This window comes from Cylas formicarius, unplaced genomic scaffold (genome assembly GCF_029955315.1).
Source record: "Cylas formicarius isolate icCylForm1 unplaced genomic scaffold, icCylForm1.1 PGA_scaffold_1__22_contigs__length_36826433, whole genome shotgun sequence".
In the NCBI taxonomy this organism is placed as follows: domain Eukaryota; kingdom Metazoa; phylum Arthropoda; class Insecta; order Coleoptera; family Brentidae; genus Cylas; species Cylas formicarius.
In genome coordinates, this window is record NW_026844264.1 from 4,271,892 (window position 1) to 4,293,386 (window position 21,495).

General features: G+C 34.9%; 2 protein-coding genes across 2 annotated transcripts; one reads left to right on the top strand and one right to left on the bottom strand.

The window, feature by feature from the left end:
- Positions 1-167: 167 nt before the first annotated feature.
- Positions 168-1,010, top strand: LOC132696264 (nuclear migration protein nudC-like). Its single transcript, XM_060661004.1, has 5 exons — positions 168-339; positions 393-470; positions 524-719; positions 782-954; positions 999-1,010. The coding sequence occupies exons 1-5, from the start codon at positions 256-258 to the stop codon at positions 1,008-1,010; spliced, it is 543 nt and encodes a 180-aa protein (XP_060516987.1). The 5' UTR covers positions 168-255.
- A 32-nt stretch (positions 1,011-1,042) lies between these two features.
- Positions 1,043-3,393, bottom strand: LOC132696265 (uncharacterized; the record flags this gene model as incomplete). The annotated part of the gene is made up of 3 exons (XM_060661005.1): positions 1,043-1,508; positions 1,570-1,915; positions 3,274-3,393. Coding segments are annotated over 3 exons (492 nt in total), but the record flags the coding sequence as incomplete, so codon positions are not given.
- Positions 3,394-21,495: the final 18,102 nt, after the last annotated feature.

Sequence of the window (21,495 nt, forward strand, 5' to 3'; positions counted from 1 at the left end):
ATTATTTTTATACACGAAATTAGGTTAGCCGTCAAAACTATACACCTCTAATATTTATGGAAAAAATGTAATATAAAATGTACAAGCGATAAACCACATCTTCTTTACGGACTGGTGGCGATGCTGTGTCTCGAAATCTGTATGAACTAATCCGTGCTTGTGTCAAAAGCAAAACCGGCTTGCAAGTTTGTATTAAAACGTTTGGTCGATATTTTAAATATATTTCGTTGATTCTGAAGAAGTCTGAGTTACAATATGAGCGGAGACTGTAAACAAACGGAGCAATTCGATTCTCTTTTTCTTACAATCGCGCAACATCATCCAGAGGGACCGCACCAGGTAAAAAACAGAATCACGCATCCTAACCTCTACCTTAATTTTTCAATTTTCAGCTTCTCGATACATTTGTAAGCTTTTTGGGGCGTAAAACTGATTTTTTTACCGGGGGAAATGAAGGCGATTGGGAAAAGGTAGGTACGGTTGTCGCTTTTGTAGGTGCCTGTTGTTTAAATAATGTTTCCAGCTTGTGATGAATACTTTCAAGAAACATGAAAAAATCAGTCGCTCCAACCATGAGGCCGAAATCAGAGAAAGAAAGGAGAAAGAAGCCGCCAAAAAAGCTAAACAGGTGACCGCACAAGCGGCGCAGCCCGCCCAAATTACAGAACTTACAGAGGAAGAAGCTGAAAAATTGCAAAAGGAAATCGACAAAGACAAAGGTAAAGCCGCAATTGATTCTCCAGCCTCATTTTTGCGTTAATGATATTGAACGATTTGGTAGGAGTTCCGTCATCTAGTAGCAGCAGCAGCATTTCTACAGCCGAAAAGTCTTCTATATCTGAGAAAATCGATGAGGACGAGGATGAGTCGGAGAAAGGCAAACTTAAGCCCAATAAAGGGAATGGGTGTGATTTGGAGAAGTACAAATGGACTCAGACCTTACAGGATATTGAGGTAAGTGGGTCAAACTGTATTTAGTGATAATGACAGGATGACAGGTTCATGCATAGCAAAAAAAAACGGCGATTTACTCATACATTTATTTTAAACAAACAAGGATATGACACGTCAATATCGCGGTACAGAGCATGCGACAATTTTTTTATGCATAAATACCTTGATAAATACTGTACAACACAACATTATGTTTAATGCTTGCTTTACATATCACAGTAATTTTTATATAAATTAAGTATTAAAGTAGGCTGTTGCCGGTGGATATTGATTATACACTTTTAAATTTGCAATTTTTAAAGGGCATATAAAATTACAACCAATTTTGCTACCGCTGATAATTACTTAAGAACTGATTTCATTATTTTAATGTTTTTGCTTTGGGACTTTACATGCTAAACAGGATAAAATTGTATTAAACTTATAAATAAAATATAAATAATTGTTCTAAATTAGAACTATAGCCGTCCTCGCGGGATGGAAGTTCTCGCATACTGGGAAATAACACCATCTCATTTGGGAAGTCTGTTAGTGATTCCGATTTCTGGCTCTCACTGAAAGAAAAAAAACACGCGTTAGTTCTTCTAAACTTTCCTCATCCATGTCGAGCTTTACTTTCTAAGAGAAATATGGCGGTCAATATGCCTACGGTGAACAAGGCAGACATGGTCATAACGAGTATCGTCAGTTGATGCCTTCTACAGCAGCTACGTTTCGGCTGCTTTTGTCTGGTATTTACGTTGACAACGGTGAAGTGCATCGAACTGGCGATCGATGCATTGTCAGGCTCGGGGTTCTTCTTGGGCAGTGCGGCCAGTAGATCGTTGTCTCTGTTAGATTGTTCGAGGTAGTATTGTATGTTTTGGTCTCTGGTGCTCAGGGAGTTGTCGGCTTCTTGCTGATTTTGATGAATCTGCGCGAGATTCGTCGCGGTCAGTAGCAACGAGCCGGATCTGACGCTCTGAAATGGAAACGGATCGTGAAACAATGTTCTACAGTTACTCGTTGTGCCTAATGTTGCCAAATTTTTTCAAATGAAACATAGTATTTTTAAAATTATTTAAATTTGTTAAAAGTTCACTTTTTATTAATTTTAAACTTGGCTTTTTTCTTTCGTCACCATTTGAAGTTCTTTTTTTTTCGGCAAAATTATTATTATTATTTCCGGCCAAAAAATTAAATAAGGAAAGAAAAAATACTAAGGGAGAAATAACACAAATGAAAAATTGAGCAACGACCAAGTTTAGCCTCTTCACTTACACTTTTTTCTCTGAACGCGTACTTTCATTAATAGAACGCAACATCAAACACAAGTTTTATTTGTGGTGGACGTTGAATGGAAAAAATATAGTACTTTTGTGTGCTACATATTTTTTAAACAGCATATAGTACGCTAAGTTATATAGTGGGGCAACCCAAGTGGCACCACTTGTGGTTTTTAGGTGTTAATTAACAAATTACGTTTTTCATGTGTCCTGCTATCAAACAATTTTGAAAAACGCGAATAGTTCTATCAGGATCGTCTGATATAATAGCCGCATAAAGAAAATTATTATTAGCGTGCAACGATTATGAAAGAAAAAAATGGAAGTCGGCAGACAATTTGGAGTCGCATTAATTGCGAGAATAATAAATACATAGTTAATGCCAGGCCAGGTTTTTTATTACATATGTGATACGACTCACATACATAAGTAATTACAAGATGCGGTTTAGTAGAAGGACATCGTGGTTATAATAATATTCACTTTCTATACCTTTGGAGGCGGAAGCATTGCGTTCGATAATATCGTGAATTTTGCTGATCGATTTTGTGCAAATCGGCTGAGCATTGTCATGTACATTGCGAAAGCCTTTGTTGAAGATATCCGTAGAGGTTTGAGGTTTGGTTTTGATAAGGGCGGAGCATTATTTGTTCCAGAAGGTTATTATAATTCATAATTATAAAATAATATAAAAATCAAAAGTGAGGGTAAAACAAGACATGTAAAACAGTTGATTAAAAATTAATACAAATTTTGAAACAGTTTATTTAGTTTATAGAAAAATACTGATTTATATATGTATACAAAAACACATAACCAAAAAGTAGTATATTTCTTATACATTTACATATAGAGCTTAATATATTCAGACAAACATCTAGAATTTATTGAAAATCATTGAACTTTTTAAATTTACGCTCACAAGATGCTTAGGAAGATTTATTGCGGATTTCAGATCACTTATCTCAAATAATGCGATGTAACTCTTTTAACCCCCCTTTTGTCGGAGCGCGTGAAAAAATAAATAAATAAAAAGAATATATTGATGATTTACCTGAGTGCTACTTTTGCTAGACGTCGAACCCTGCGAACTTTCAGAGCTACGAGCTAGTGTGGGTCTGGGAATGTGCCAACTCTTGTCGAGATCTGCCGGAATCTGGAACAAAATGTTATAATAATATTATTCGGTTTAAAAAGTAACGCATCAAGTTGGCATTTGGTTGGTAGGAAAAGGAATGACATTTGACATTGGTTTAGAAGCCTAAATATCAAAATTTAATTGTCAAATGCAGACTGTCAAAAACATATTATTCTTTAAAATAAAACACGTAGATGAATAGGCGTATCAAATTATACATGTAATTATAATTGAAAGCAATGTTTATACACAAGTCTATCTGTATTTGATGGTAAATTTTTTAACGATCCAAGGAGGCAGGTGGGGTTGATAATCGTTCAGCTGCCTACCTCTTTTATCCCATAAATATTCTATTGGATTAAAGTCTGGACTGCATGGATTTGAAGGCCAGTTCAAGGTCTCATTTAAATAATGTTGTGCTATTTTTGCATAATGTGTTTTGTCATTATAATCGTTATTCGATTGAAATTGTATTTCGTATTTCGTTTAATAACAGAGATAAGGACTCGAATAAAAAAGATGAAGCTATGATTAGGTTTAGACAGACACCTAATAATGTTGACGGAAATTCAGGCAGAATATGATTATAGAACTGTTTTTTTAAACACTATATATATGCCTAAAACCTAAACTTGAATAAAAATGTTTTTCATAACATCTCTTCTGATTATTTAGGGTACAATTAAAGAATCCAATATATCCAAATCGAATCAACAGTTCGCGGAAAAATTGACGTTGACTCAAATTGTCCGATGTGTATTTTGTAAGATAATAACGGAAAATGTTACAACTAAACCAAATTATTTCATTGCTTATTTAGACAGCATTTTTCGAAATGTTTCATTATGATTAAAGCGTGTTATAAGGTATATCGTCTTAGCTTTTCAAAATTAATTACTACCTCCATTGTTACATTGGAAGAAAAATATACTAAACTTTGGATAAACTGAAAAGGAAGCTGGAAGCTAAAGTCAATATAATTACTAGTCGCGCCAGCCACCCTCTTAAAGAAGACAAAAAACAATTGGTAATGGAAGTACACAGATTGAGCATTTGGAGATTTAAATTGCTTTCAGAAAATTATTAACTCTCGATCAGAGAGCAAATATATAATTTGATGTTGGTTTGATACACCAGATACAGAATCCAGAGGATGGGTTGATTTCAGTAAAAACTGTCAGAGAAAAGCACCTTCAAATACAGGAAAATGCAAAGGAAACGTCTTATTCCAATCTGTTTGCTGTTGTTTGCTAAAAATACTAAGGGCTCTAGCTTGAACCGTCATAAAGATACTGAACTTTTAAAAAGATATTTATTTTGAATCCAGCTACAAGAAAGGGCAGCCGGTAAAATAAAAGCACTCTTTGTGAAATTAAGGGCCAAGTTTACGTCGCCCTGGCAAAGTTGCAAGAAGATGGAATGTGCAAGTATGTTGATGTAGTTCTGCTAAAGTATGCTGGGTAGATTTAAATAGTAATATTTTTACATTCGTTAATTTTTATTGGTAATTAATTGTTTCTTGTGCGGCATCTATCAAACATAGGAAGTTATTTTCTCTTTGGACTTGAAGCCGGAAAGTTTTTCCTTTAATATTATAATAATAGAAATACTTAAACATTTTTTCCCGCGCCAGGGGTCTCATCGAATTCTTGAATCGCCAATAAAGGCTAGTAATGGTGTTTTCGCCATGTTAAGCACACCCACTTTAGCAACGTCGATCCTAGCGTTTATCAACAAGCGTTCGGCATCATTTTGAACGATCGAAATCGCTTAGTCATTCCGCCGTCGCCATATAAAAACGACAATGGGAATTTTCTCCAAACGAGCATAATTTAAAAGAAACCTCGATAGCTTTAACCTCCGGCCGGTTAAAAGATGCGTGTCAAGCGACCTTATTTTCTCTCTTGCGACCTTCCGGAACAATTATCATGTTGCACAACTTAAGTGGACGTTAACTTCGCGACTGACCGCGCGTGACCGATTACCATATAACTTCCATATAACATAATGGTATGCGTTATTATTATTTATAATAATAATCGCGTTTTATTATGTCCAAGGCATGCGCCATTATCCGAGCAGAGTCTCATAGACATTTTTAGAATTTTGCCTCGCGCCCCGAGTTTCGAGGAACGATTGTTGACGCGCGTTTTTGATTTAAGTAGGCCGAGAACACGGACTCCTAACCTACAAAAACGAGAGTCGGGATTTCGTCACGTGAAGCTTTAATTAACGTTTTTGTCGATTGAAACAAAATTCTACAGGGAAATAACAGTTTATAATTTTAGAAACGAATAATTGAAAATGTTTCATCAGTTTTCACAGTCCTCAGATGTTACGATTGTTAGATGACTTTTTCTAGTTTTGGCTTCCTCGTTTTCTTCTGCCAAAGGAATACTCTTTTAGGCCATCGGCGGTTTGAAATTCTTTCCATGTGTCCGTACCACGTCTTCTTCTTTAGGTACCAGCTTCATTCAATGAAGAACTATTCTGGCAAATTCATTTCCATCTTGTGCGCTTCTCAGCAATCCAGGAAGTCCAGTTCTGTCCATTCTCTAACGTTCTTTAACCATTCTATTATAAGTTTTAGAAATTCATACTTATTACTCCTCATTATATGTCCTAAGTAGGCATTTTTGCTTAACGTTGTTCATTCGCAGTAAAAACTCTTCATTAATTACTTGGTCAGTTCAGAACATTTTCGGCATACCACGATAAACCCATATTTCAAACGCTTCTAGTTTGTTCGACCTGTTAAACTTGATCGACAACGCGCCCCCATACAAGAGCACAGAAAGACGTAGCATTTAATGAAATTATAGCGGATTTGGGTGTTAAGGCTTATGTCACTTAGCAAGCTTCGCAATTTAAAAAATGTTCCTCTAGCTATTTCTATTCTGGTTCTTATTTCCATATCTGGATTTAGATCTTCTCCAAACCAACACGTCAAATATCTAAACTTCTGCACTCTTGATATAGCTGTCCAGTCTATTTTTATGTCGAGAGGCAATTCCGCCCCTTGGTGGTCATTTCAGAAGCCCAAAAATAATTTTCCGCATTTTCTCTTCTCCGAATTGCTTTTTTTTTTAAATTTTTAGGAACAGCTGTTTTTATTAATACCGTACCTCGTTGCCCTTAATGGAAGACCTGGTAGAATATCTTTAGTAAGATTTATTTAAGAATTATTTGAGATTCAAAAATAGTTCAATTTTGCGAATGTTAAATTGTGGCTATGAAGTATTAAATTAAGAATGACCGTACAAGTACTATTCACTATGACGCCTGCACTGTAGTGGTGCTAAAATGTTTTCTAAATCCACAGTGATTTGCTTTCAGGTATGTTTTTAGATTATTTTAGAAACAAATCTTTGAGGCCTGGTACCTTGGCAATAGCTTTTTTTTACAGATAAATTCGTGCTTCGTTTTCTTTTTTTTTTTGTTTTTACATTCTATAAGTATTATTATTATTATTATTTTGTTAACTAATTTTTTTTTTTTATTGGTAAGTGAAAACTATTATCGCGCTTCGTTATTTTTTCTTTTCTATGTATTACCTATCTTATAAGTTCGAGGCATGTCTCTGTGGTTCCCAATACTCTATTTTTTAATTCAATTCAATTAATTAATTAAATTTCCGACGAAATTGTAGGTAACACCAGCTTATCTACAGTGCCCCCGACATTATTTGTTCTACCTACCTATATAGCACGGTGAAATTTTGTATGCACGTATTTAATTAAAATGTCTAATTTTTGACATAAAAACAATATCTCAAAATGTCAAAATGAAATTTTTGAAAAATTTGATTCGTCAGTTTTGGCAAGACGGTAAAATGAATCGCCGCAAATGTTTTATTGCTTCTCTATTACTTAACCGTAGCTTAAATTTAAAAACTAAATAGTTTTATAATTTTTCACTATTTTATTGAATTTTGAAAATTAGCCCCTTGCGCATTTTGACAATAAAAAATTCAGTCATTTAAATCGTTCCTAACATTATGCAATCTTCATGGAGTACTGCAAACATTTCGAACTCTGCCTTCAACTGAATTTTGTTTTGTAATCTTTTAAGAAAAGTAGCATTTAACCATTGCCCAACATGGACTTGAAGCACTGATAAAACGATTAAATATTTTGACATTGACAAGTGAAAGTAATCTAGCATGATCTGGCACTCTCTAATGCTGTTTTCACATGCAATCTTACAATAATAATTATTATTATTTGTATTAAATTAAATTGTAATTCGAAATGTATTTATTTCATTTTTTGTCTTGCAAACACTGACGAATCAAATGTCGATACTAAAACGTCCCTACTTATACAATTCATAAGGGCAACAACCCCATTTCATTTCATGTTTTGGATATAAAATGCAAAAAATTTTGATGTTGGGCTACTGCATTACCATCTATCGACATTTTTTGTCGCCCGGAATGGCGCAACGCGATTTGAAATTTAATTTTAATTTTTTTCGGCCTCGTTTTTGCACGCGCGCTGAGAAAAATAAATAAAAAAAAATACGTCGGGTGCCGCGAAATGGGCCTTGAAAATTGTCCGCCAGATCGCGTTTAAATCGCCCGCGAAGTCGAAATGCAAATGATACCGGCCGGATTAAGAATATCATTATATATGCGACTTTTCTGTCGTACGGGTCGGCAGTTTGAAACAAAACCACTGGGTCGAGGCGAAAGATTTGAATATACGATATCAAAGGACGAATGGGAAGTGACGCCCCTCGGACCGGCACTTTCCATAAATAATATTCATATTATGTAACCGTATATGACTGCGCATGCGTGCGCGTTTTACCCTGTTCGCGAAATTATTCTCGGATGGTGGCGCTGCTGACATCGTGGTCGTAAGGAAGTATTGCATGTTTCCATTTCAGCTTTGGCTGGCGGAAAATGACACAAGAAAGTCAGAGCAGTTGTGCAGTTACGTCACGTCTTAGCTATATATAAAGATGCTACAGATAAAGATGTCATGCTTTGAGGTAACTGCACAATTTCTCCTACTGGACGTTATCTACCACTCCGAGAAAACTTTAAATCATATTAACATATTACTTTAAACTTCATTTCTGAAGAGCAGGTTAGAATTGAGTTAAACAAATTGCATATAAATAAATGCCCTGGGCCAGATAAATTTTTTAATCTTTAACAAAAGTTTGTGCCAAAGTAGTGCCTGTTCATATCACAAACTACTAACCCATATCAATTCTTTCTATTCCAGGTAATTATATCAGAGGAGTTATTTTTTAAACTTAGGTACGTTCTTGGTGAAACGCGACGTGACTTTTTTAGGGGTAGGTCCGTTGCTATTAATTTCTCACTTTATGTTCAGGATTTGTCTGAGGCGTTAAATAATGCGTACACTGATTTCTCCAAGGCATTCGATAAAGTACATCATCCTACAATGTTAGTAACACTTGAAAAACTCGGTGTGCACGGTTCTCTTTACAAAACTCCTCATTCATACATTAGTTCTAGGACTTTATTGAGTTAAAGGGAAGTAAATCTAAATCTATTGATATCACCTTTGGCATACCTCAGGGGTCGCACTTGGGACCTATTCTGTTTTCTTTGTTCATAGCGGACGCGGGTAAATGTCTTCGTTTTGACTGTGAGGAGCATCGACAACAACTGTCGCAAGTTTCGGGAGGACCTTGATAGGTTTAAGAAACCGACTGTTAAGTTCAGGACGTTAAAAAATGATATAGCTTTTGATTGTAAATTCAATGGAGTAAATAACGGGTGATTCAATAAGAGTTTCCACATCTGAAATATTTTTGAAACGTCACTGTATTTGTTTATTATCATATGAGATTTCTAACCTCAAAACATAAACAAAATTAGTCATGGACCAATATACGACTGAACAACGTGTAAAAATTGTGCAAGCCTATTATGAAAATGGTCGATCATCGAGGACAATTTGGAATGTGGTTCAAAAATTTGAGCAAACTGGATCTGCAACTAACTTCAAAGTCCCTCAACGTGCTCGTGCAGGTCGGTCAGATCAAAAGATTGCCATTGTTCGCGAAAGTGTAGCCGAAGATCCAAACACATCGATTCGTCATCGATCGCAGCAAGTGGGCCTTACATATTCAACCACACAGCGAATTTTAACAAAAGACTTGCATCTACACCCATATGAAATCCAAATAACTCAGGAGTTATCATCAACAACGCCGCGTGTTTGCAGAATGGATACGAGAACAAGGAGTTCATTTTTCAACGAAAATCATCTTTAGCGATGAGGCACATTTTCACGTTAGTGGCTTTGTAAACAAACACAATGCTCGTATTTGGGGATTAGAAAATCCAAGAGAGATTGTTCAAAAAGCAATGCATCCTCAAAAAGTGACTGTTTGGTGCGGAGGAATAATTGGCGCTTTTTTTTTGAGGGTAATGCGGAGAACGCTGTTACGGTTAATGGTGTTCGCTATCGAAACATGATATCTGATTTTTTCTGGGAGCAGTTGGAAGGTTGTGGTTCCAACAGGATGGAGCCACTTGTCACACATCCAGAGAAACGATGCAATTGCTACGGGGCAAGTTTCCTGGTCGGATTATCTCACGTAACGGCGATATCAATTGGCCGCCGCGATCATGTGATCTTACTCCCCTAGATTTTTTTTTGGGTATCTAAAAAGCAGAGTGTATAGAAATAAACTAACCAAAACTATTCCAGAACGAATTACGTCATGCCACATGAGTCGCGGGGTTGATTTGAATGACATCATCTTTCATACCTAATTGTCATACACTAATCTAAAATGGCAAATAAAAATGTTTGTATATTTTTATATTCTTCCGAGTTTTTTTATTATTTTAATGTGAAAACCCTTATTGCATCACCCTTTAGTAAGGAAGTAAAGCAAATAAGGCATCTTGGAGTAACTATAGAAAAAAAACTGAGTTTTGCAATTCATACTGGAAACATAATGAAAAAGGCTTACAGAAACTTGGGTTTTATTACAAGGGTTAGCAAAGAATTTAAAGATCCCAAATCGCTGGTCAGACTTTCTAATGCCTTTGTGCGCTCCAATCTTGACTTTGACAGTGTGTGACACCTGCTTTATTCTATGGGCCTAAATATACTACAACTTTTAAAGAAACCCCGTATTTTAGATGCGACAATCTGAAATGCAAAATGCATAATACTAATGAAAAATTTTCCGGAAATCAGATTTATCGGATATTTTTATTATGCGGGCCATGGTAACACAAAAAATAATGATAAGATTGTTGTCTAGTAGTCAATTTAGCGTCTAAATTCGCAAAAATGGTTCGCGGAAAGACGTTATCGCATTGTTGCTGCCCACAAAAATTCAGTATCCGGGTACAAATTGCAAAAAATACAGCAACGCAGGGTGGGGAACTTTGTCACACTATTTAAAAGTAATTGCAATATCCGGAAACCGGCCGTCGTTCTAAGATCACAGAATGAGAAAAGCGGACTCTTCGCTCAATTATCAAACAGGATTGCAGAGCTGCAAAAGATAGCTGTAAAATGGTCACATGCAATTGGTAGACGAGATTCAAAAGACACTACACACACTACAAAGTAAGTTAAATAATAAAGAGAAGTCGCACGCAACAAAAACGAAATCGACTTTTATGGGCAACGGAGCATAAAACATGACTACCAAATCAATGGGACTCAGTTATTTGGAGCGATGAATCTAAGTTTAAAGTTTGTGTTTGTGATTCACGGAGTCGAACCATCCGAATGCCAGGCGAACAATATCGCGCAGACTGTCTCAAAAAAAGTTGGTAGACAAGGATTTGATGGCACGGTTAATGCTGCAATTATTATTATTAGTTATTTTAGAAAAACAATTGCTGCCGTTGATTGAGAAGGAGGATTCATATTTCCGACTGTTAAGTTATAGTTTGCAGAAATGAATATACTTGTTTAAGTAGCCCGGACTTATCTCCAATTGAGACTTTGTGGCACCATATGAACAAAGTACTCCGCACTATTCTTGAACTAATTCCAAAACTTAAGGAAAATTGGGATAAGCTTCAACCCGAATACTGTAAAACATTACTATGAACACACTATGCAGAAGAGAATCGGTGCCGTTTTAAAACAAAAAGGTGGCTGCACACACAGGTAGTACTAAGGTAGCGTTTGGTCCAATTAATATGCGCCAGACCTTATGAAATATTTTTTGTTATTTTTTTATTTATATAATTAAAATAACCTGATATTGGTTATTTGTTAAAAGTATATCGCATCAAATTATCTTAGTTGTTTTTGTTAGAGTTATTTAAAAAAAATAATAAAAATTAGTTTTGAAATGCAACATTGTGTTAATATATCTTCTTGGTCCAATTCATATGCGACCGGGCTCGTATATATCTTTTGTTTTGAAAAATTTCTCATCCTGTCTCTCGCTCTTGCTCTCAAACTTTGCCTATGTCAGAAACGAGGATGATAACTCAAAATTAGAGAAAAAAAGGATATGCGTAGGGGTCCGGTTTGCAAAATGTACTTCGCTAAATATTATGTGCACGTAGGCAGGCCGCCAAGGACGTCGCGAGTCGCATTCTCGAAACCCGACCTATCAGCTAAAACGCAACCCGATATACCTACGTGTACGGGTTTTCTTTGTTGGAAACCGCGGGCCGTGCGGTATGGCGCGACCGGTGTAATTATCGCATCCGTTTGCGAACTAAAACGTCGGAGAGCCGCCCCTAAATTGCCAAAGGCTGCTAACTTGTCTAATAAACACGGTTCCCGCCCACTCTTGTAACGGTCGGATACGCTTCAAGATTTCTTTTTTTTTAATTATTATTATTACTCGAATGCTAGTGAAACCAAAAGTTTAGTCACGGGAAGCGCGTACGCGCAACATTAACAATCATGAGAGACAGAAACTGAAACGTAGTATAGTAAATATGTGTTTTTGGGCTATTTTGTCAGATAACGAAATAAAATCAAAATTATCCTGAAATTACGTGGAGTTCCTAAGCGCTAGGTATATTTTTAAACCCCGAAATTAACAACTTTCTCCATATAGCTGTTAGATAAGATAAGTTCAAAATATTCTGTGTCTAAATAGTTTAGTAAGAATGCGATGTCCATGTCAGATACAAACTTTCACACATAAGTTCTATTCGGTTAAAGGCTTGATGTTCATTAGGAAAAAGGGAGCTCGGGGTTCAATTGTAGATCAATTTGAAATTTACCCAACATTATAAACAAATTTTAAATAAAGCCTATAAAATAAATAATTCAAAAGTATAGAAGTAAGTATAATATTGGGTTGTTCGGAAAGTCCTTTCGTTTTTTTTGGGGAACATGAAAGACAGTTTTCGTATAATGAATAAATATTTTATTAAATTATATATTGGCCATTCTGGTCCAACATCTTTTGCCATCTTTCTGGCAGTAACATAATTCCCCTCTCATAAAAGTTTTGGTCCTTGCTGGCAAAAAACTGGTTCAGGTGGTTTTTGACATCTTCATTTGAGGTAAATGTTTTGCCTTCCAAAAAATTTTGCAGGGACCGGAACAAATAGTAGTCGGAAGGCGCCAGATCTGGAGAATATGGTGGATGTTGCAGTACGTCCCATTCAAGCTGTAAAAGTTTTTGGCGAGTGACCAAACTTGTGTGAGGTCTCGCATTATCCTGGTGGAACACTACACCCTTCCTGTTGATTAATTCGGGCCTCTTCTCTTTCTCAATTTATCTTCTCAATTTGTCCAGTTGATGACAATAGACTTCTGAATTAATCGTTGTATTGTCCGGCAAAAGCTCAAAAAAAACGATTCCTTTGACATCCCACCAAACGGAGAGCATCACCTTTTTTTGGTGAATGTTGGCTTTTGACACGCTTTGAGCCGGTTCATCTTTTCTGCTCCATGACCTCTTGCGTTTAACATTGTTGTATACAACCCATTTTTCGTCCCCAGTAATAATCCGCTTCAAAAATGGATCATTTTCTTGACGTTTGAGAAGCGAATCACACACGTCAACGCGACGACACAAATTTCGCTCCGTAAGGACATGGGGCACCCACACATCGAGCTTTGAGGTTAAGCCCATGCCTTTCAAATGGCCATAAACAGTCGAATTCGACAAATTTAATCTCTCACCGATCTCTCGTGTGGTTATTCGCCGATTTGCATCAACTAATGCCTTTATCGCATCTTTGTCAGCTTCGACCGGCCTTCCAGACCGTGGTGCATCTTCGACATCAAAATTGCCGGATCGAAATTTTGCAAACCAGTTCTGGCACTGGCGTACTGTTAACACGCCTTCTCCATACACATCTGTCAATTTTTTGCTCGCTTGGATAGCATTTTTACCTTTTCTGAAGTAAAAAAGTAAAATATGACGAAATTGCTGCTTATTGCTCTCCATATTTAAAAGGGCACCAACCAAAAACTACTGCGTAGAATTAATAGAACTTTTTCACACACAAGCCTTGCAATATCAGCTCTCAAGACATATAATGGTTATGCGGCTTAAGTGTGAAGTTGGTTTCGAAAAAACGTAATTAAGTCCTCTGACGGGAAAAAACGAAATGACTTTCCGAACAACCTTATACCTAAGTTGTTTATGTCTCTGTGTGAACATACCTCTCTCCACATTTAATTTGGAATGACCAAGTTGACTGTCACTCGTTATTTGAATGGTGTTTTGTTTATATATAAAATAAATATAATAAATTATATGAGCATTAATTAGTTAACTTAAGAATAAGAGACGAAAGACTGTGCGTGTTACATAAGGCTATCCAAATTATTCTACAATCTAACGTAATAATCTAATAGCATAAATTGTGTATCATTATTATTAGAGTATTGTATTGCTTTATTTTTGATTTATTTATTTAGATGATTTGAAATTTTAATTTTCATTAGATATGGAGACACAACGAGAACTATAGAAGAAGTTTGTAATTTGTTTAATGCAAAATATCCAGAAAGACCCATTACACGATCGACAATGAGTAAAATCAAGAGAAAATTTATAGAAATAGGCCAGGTCGGCCAAAAATTAATGAGAACACGAGAATAAACATTTTATAAGTTGAGAATAATCGTCATCAATCAATCAATCTTCTAAAGTAGCTTCAAATACTGATGTTCACGAACGAACAGCTTTACGTGTATTAAAAGAAGAAAAGTATCATTCAAGATTACATTACTACAGGAGCTAAACGAAGATGATCCCAACCACAGACTGTGTGTTTAAGTGATACTGTAAATAAACAAAATTGTAGGTATTGAAGTACAAATTTTAGACAGTATCCACAAAAAAATAATATTTGCAATTTATTCAAAATAACTTAACTCCTACTCTCACAGTTTCTTTCTACAATCCAAATTAGGCCTGATATGCCAGATAAACAGAGAGAGACAGCGCATTGGAACTCAACTGGATTGTTTCCCTGGAAATATTTGAAATCAAAAATGTATAGGAACAAAATATTTAGAATTAGAAACGAAATATGGCAAATTAATGAATGAAGAGTTTTTAAACAGATTAGCATATTGTCAAGAAGTTAATTTTGGGAATTTTCAATACCTAATAAAATAATTTCTTTGACATATTTTTACTCAAAAAAGGTAAGAGATAGGTATTGGAATATACATGAATTATGGTTGGAATTTGATGCACAAATAGAAAATAGATTTTCACAGATCCTTTTCTATTTTTTAACGTTTTTACTTTTTCTTTCCACTGTTGTCGTTTTTTGTACCGTCCAAAGTAAGCGCTGTTTGAAGGGATATAAAAAAATGAAATAAATAAATAGTTGAGTAGTCTCGGGACGGTAAAAATTAGCAGATAGATGATTTAGCTAAGATAGATAATTTTCCGAGCAAAATCCCAGATTCCACGCACTTCCTTCTTAAACAACGATCGCCGCACTGGTATGGGCATATTTTCAGAAAATGCTTCTCTTAATATGCTAGATCTAGACTGAAACCCGATCAATTGACAAAGCCATGTTGTATTAATATCAGAGACAGAGTGATATCTGACACAGAGATATGTGATAAACTGGAACCGTGGTCGAACAGTAAAGCGAATATTAAACAGAAAAAGACCAATACATTCTTAATATAATTACTTACGCATTTTTAATTTGTGGACAAACAACAACACTGTCTTAAAAACAATGTATTTGTCGTAAAATGTATTTCTTTCTGGAAAATTATTTCCAAAAAGACAATTTTTTGTTTCTTGAAAACGGGAAAATTTCTAATACTTTCCTACAAAAAATATATTTACTGTCCCATGCGCGTTGTTAAGTCACAGACAATATTACTGAATATATTTCGAGGTGTTAAAGATAATTTTTTATGTTCGGTTCATTAATTTTTTTCTTTTGCTAATAGATAAAAGCAAACCCCAAATGCAAAGTGGTGCTTCAAAATATACCAACTGGTAAAATATACAAAGTTTCTTTGGCCCAGATAAATTCACGTAAATCCGTGCAAATTTCCATAAATAACCAATAACAAGACTATAAATCACCATAAATCCATGCAAATGTCCCAAGGTTCCCAATAAATTATCGTAAACCACTGCGAATCCTCAATAAATTACCGTAAATCACTGCAAATCCTCAATAAATTACGGTAAATCCCGTAAAATTTCTGTTGATGTTTAAGGTTATGAGTATTTAAGCGTACAATCTTTGGGTCGCCGTAGTATACCCCGGATCTCTCGTCATCAAAACAGGAGCTAATCGTAAAACGCGTGAATGGAATTCGTGAAAAGAAAGAAAAAAGATCAAGGTCCGCGCCCGGCGGTGCAACAGAACTTTTGTTCGACAAAGAACGCGGGTTCGGGGTGGAGGAGGAGGGGGCGAACCTTTTTTTTGTTTTCGTTACGTATATCCCGAGAAGGTGTGTCTGTGCCGAAACTCGCACTCGCACGTAGGCATTAATTAAAATAAACGTGAATTAATTTCGTCAATAGCGGTAATTGTTTCGCAGCCATTCAGGAAGAGTTTCGTCGGTATATGCATTATTTATACAGTCAGATCGATTATGTTCGGCCTTCGGATCGGATTTAAGGATTAAAAATGAGGCGAAATAATGAATTTTTTGAATGTACGCGGTTAAATACAAGTGGAAAATAGTCAAAGGCGGTTTAATTTTTTTATAACCTTGCATTTGGCTGGGGCTGAGGGACCTGCTATCACGTCTAAACGGAAACGGCTGTGTTCCATAAGGTTCTATTCTTGGACCGATTCTTTTTACGGTTTTTACATCTGATCTAGTCCACCATATAACTAAATGTAACTATCATAGGTATGGGGATGACCTGCAAATTTATTTCCCAACATACACAGCAGATCTTGATGAGCTTTCTTCATTTAATATTTTGCTAAATCTTATATGGCATCAAAAGTTTTTTATTGTTATGAATACGAACTTTTAATAGTTGTGTTTACAAAAAATTAAAGAATTTTTTTCTATACATTTTTAAAATTTCAGTAGTAAAGCCACAAAATCAATATTTTATTTATGGATATCTGTGTACAAAACCGTAAACAGGGTTTGCCTTTTTTCCACTACCTTATTCCTATCGCTATTGCACGAACTTATATCTGTAATGGAAACAAGATGCTTATTTAGTTTTGTAAATAAGTTTTTGTTAATAAAACTGGAATAATTAATATTCAAGTACATTTAGTTTTAATACTGCAGATATGATTTTCCTTTTTATGCTAAAACCATAATGCCTCTCAAATCTACCCAAAACCTGTTACACCAAGCTTAATCTTTTTCCCTTATTTCCGAAAATTCCTAATTGCTTTGTTATATTTACTTACTTAATTTTAAAATGAACTTTGCTTAATGTATTTCTTTGTCAAGTATTGTGTAAAAAAAAAACTAACCTATCTCTATTATATTTCGATCCTATCAAACCTAAGATATTTTTCAATCTTTTTTTTGCATCACATCCTATACTCTACTATCCTGTGAACTGCTTTGCTATGTTAATGTACTGGATTTTCGTATTAAATTTCAATAATAATAATAATAGTAATAAATAACTTTATAATGACAATAATAGTGCCAAAATTATATTCCGAGGAATTAAAAAATGCATTTTGCTTACTGAAAAGGCAGTTTTTAAACTTATTTTTCAAGGCCAATAACGACAAAAGTCTTAAGGAAAGATATTTATAAATCATATTTACTTTGAATTTTAGCCGAGAATCTAGAGCAAATCCTATATTTTTTTGTTACAAAAAGGCGAAACTGAGAATATAGAATTTTACTTTGCTTTTTATATTATCCATTTGATTGTCATTTCCAAAAATTTGAGGATTTATTACAAAATCGGAAAATCTACTTAAATCAGAATTAATACTGTTAAGGTAGAAAACGGAAAGTACAGTTGAGAGTAATGTACTGTCATGTGTAAACCTGGATATAAAAATCGCACACAGAAGTGGACCTAAAATACAACCCTGGGGTACTCCTTTGTTAACAGTCAAGGGCAATTTAAAATGAACGATCCGAGTTGAATCGATTGAATCCTATGTGATGAAGAATAGAAGTGATAATTTCATAGATCTAGTAAGGCACTAATTTTGTTATGATCAACAGCCTTAAAAATATCATTCATTACATCTGCAAGAGCGCTTTCACAACTATAACCAGATCTAAAACTCGTTAATGTCGGGAGCAAACTATTGTAAATATTGAGGAGCAAATGATGAAACTGTAGTTTTTTTTTATGTTTAGCCAGAGGTATGACTTTTGAGTTGTGCTTCTCTTCACAGTACAGGAGTTCCGTTCACTTCAGTTTATTTCCATAAGACAAATTTACAATATATGTAGGCATTACCTCAAAAACGTACAAGAATTCGTCAAGCCGAAACATCTAACAAAGTGCATATAACATACCACGTTATTATAATAACTCTTCAACTTTGTAAAAACAGTTTTCAACTAAACAGTTCTTTAGTTTTGACTTTAAGTTTCTTTCTAATTAACAATTTATATTTCGGTAGATATTTTGTTAAAAATTACGGGTCCTATATTGTTTGGCGATTTATATGAAATATTCGATCTGCAGCCATTAATAATGTGGACAATATACTATACAATTGTGGGGCAACAAAGTTGCAGTAAAGTGATATTGATGGTGTGGGTTTCTTTTGCCCTATTCTTAACAGTGCTAATTATATTAAGGATCTGAACTACGTTTAGTTAAACTATAAATAAATTTTTCATCAGTTCCACCAATAAAATTGTTTTTCATCAATGATGTTATTTTTATAAAAGCTATGAGGTTCTTGGTTGGGCAAGGTTTGGTGATAGTGGAATTTGTAAAAAAAAATATTAATAGCATCTGCATTATTACAGCGTGCCTCCTAACTTTCCTTATGTTGATTTTACAATTATCTTGATTGTTAATTAATTTTAAATCAACTTTATGGTCGCACGGCTTACTGGGCTCTAAGTCTATTGATTCTTATAAACTCTAAAGAATAATAGAGCTTCCTATTGCGACCTGTAGCGTGGCGATCAGCATCATTCCCAGGCCGACATTTGACCTTTACAATGTTAAGGTCGTTTTTGGCACTTCGATTGTGCACTAAGTTCAAGTTCAGAGCAGCGTCGAAGTATTTTTTGTCGAAGATTTGCTACGTGCCGCATACCGCCACCTCCTTCTCTTCGTCTATCGAAGGCCGTGCAGATACTAATAATATAATTGCAACATCCCCGTTGCCCGCATTCGAGAACCAGTTCTCGAAAAATTCTCTCTTAGTCATTTTATAGTGTCGGGTTTTCAAGGCGATTTAAAATTACTCACATATCCGAGGAAAAAAATAAATGAAAGTTGGCCGCGCGGCGGATTGGTCCGCGAACGTAAAAAAATCGGAGAAAAACGACGAAAACTGGCGAACGCCATTATGCGGAGCGAAAGAAAATGCTATTTTTGTAAAGTTAAGGTTAACCTCCGCTTACCGATTAAATTCGAAACATTCCTATTTGCTGTAGTTTTAAAATATAGTTATTGAATTTCTGCTCAGTGAACCCAGATATTTTTGCTATTGTAACTAAAAGCGGTTTTTTTTGGATAAAAACTGTGTTTCAGTTTCAACAACCTGCATTGGAATTTTCGAGGTTTGATCATTTCGCAGATTTCGAAAATATACTTCTTGAATGTCATGTGTTATGTTGCAGTAACCACATTATGTATTATCACCCGAAGTGATAGCGAAAACTGAAAGAAAATAATCCAATCCACTACAACAATTTTTTCGTTTATTTTTCAAAACATTTTGGTTGGTTGGTTGCTTCGATAGCTCTGTCCTCGAGACAGTTTACTACGTTGACTAGTATTAAGTTTTACTAATTTTTGTTTTGCAATAATTTTTTTTCAAGAAAAATCCAGATAGTTTTTAACTGTGTCAAATACTTTACGTAAGTAATTTACCAAGTCAGAGGTAGCAAGCAAAGGACTACTTAATTAAAGTACAACGAAATGATACAGCTTATAAAGTTCCAACGCAGGTTTAACTTCAACTCCGTTTTTATCCAAAACCGTTGCCTTTATTGATAAATACTAGAAGTATCTTTTGTATGAAAAATTGAATTCAGGAACAACGTCATATGTGGTGCCATCTAACAACAAAAAACTAAGTTGTTATTTCAGTTCAGAGATATTGTCAAAATATATATATTTTTTTACTGTAGCTTTTTGTACCCTTAAAGGTCTTATAATGAATAATAAATAATCATAATAATGATCGTAAGTGTCATCGGAGCGCTGGACATTATTTAACAACTGGTATTTGCAGATTCGATGCTAAAAAATGAACGAGGAATGTTTTATTCGTGTTTTATCGTGACACGTCAAAAGAACTGACATATGACAAATGACATGTAGCTTATAGGTTTTTTGAAGCACAGCACGTATGTATCAGAAAATACTTGAGGAATTTATTCCAAAACCGCTTGAAAATATGCCATTAGTCCAAAAATGTTACAATTTTGAAGAGTAAATGGTTCGTCATTTTTAACATTACCTTATTGTTATAAAAAATCTCCATCAGGTATTTTTGCTTTTATAAAAAGATAACTTATACGTAACTTTTTGATTTATTGTTATTATTAATTGCCAGACTATTAAATTCTGCATTTAAGTTTAGAAAATTGCCATTTATTTCTGTTTCTTGAAAAACGTGGATATTTTTATATATTTTTGAAAAGTATATATATATATATATATATATATATATATATATATATATATATTTTATATTTCACTTTTCAAAAATAACTTTTTAAAAAAAATATATTTATTAACTTTAAATTAAAATAAAAATCAAAATGAAATTGGACGTAATAACCTCGTGACGAGAGAATGTTATTAGACCGTTAAAATCAAACTAAAAATGGACATAATAACCTCGTGATGAGAGAATGTTATCAGACCGTTAAAATACAACTAAAAATGGACATAATAACCTCGCGATGAGAGAATGTTATCAGACAACGTTTTACAATAGAAATTAGTATTTATAATAAATTTATGCTGACGTTGACGGGGTCGACGGCTGCGGATGTTGCGACATATCGTTGACACGACGTTTTCGCAATCGTTGCACTCTTGCAGGTCGGTGGCATTTAACCCATATGGACAATAGGATTTCCGGATATAACAGCTCCCCCATTAAGTGAAAAGGTGGAGCCTAGCTGCAGCTTTTCGTAGACTAATTAAAGCGTAGCTTCTCGGTCAGTTACTTCTGGGTGGATGCTAGTCCGTCTTTTCGGAGTTAGTGATTTGAGTTGCATCGGGAGCAGGGGTCTTCGACTTGGCTTCGGAGGTTGTTGGGGATCGTTACCATCGGCGATGCTGAGTATTGTCGGTTTCTTTCTCCGGCATTTGCAAATGAAACAGCAAAGTATTAGTTTCAGGGGTTTCAACTCTGGGGGTTGAAACTGGAATTTGAGAACAGCAATCATATGGAATCTTAACGGCGTGGCTCTTGTAGGTCACGTTCTTATATTCTTCGACACAGTGTTTAGCTCGTACTCTGGAGCTTCCAATAAATGCACTCGAATTTGTTTGCAGCTTTTTAGATCTTCAGGTATTACATAGAGTAAAGAATCGTCATCACGCGCAAAATATTTTATT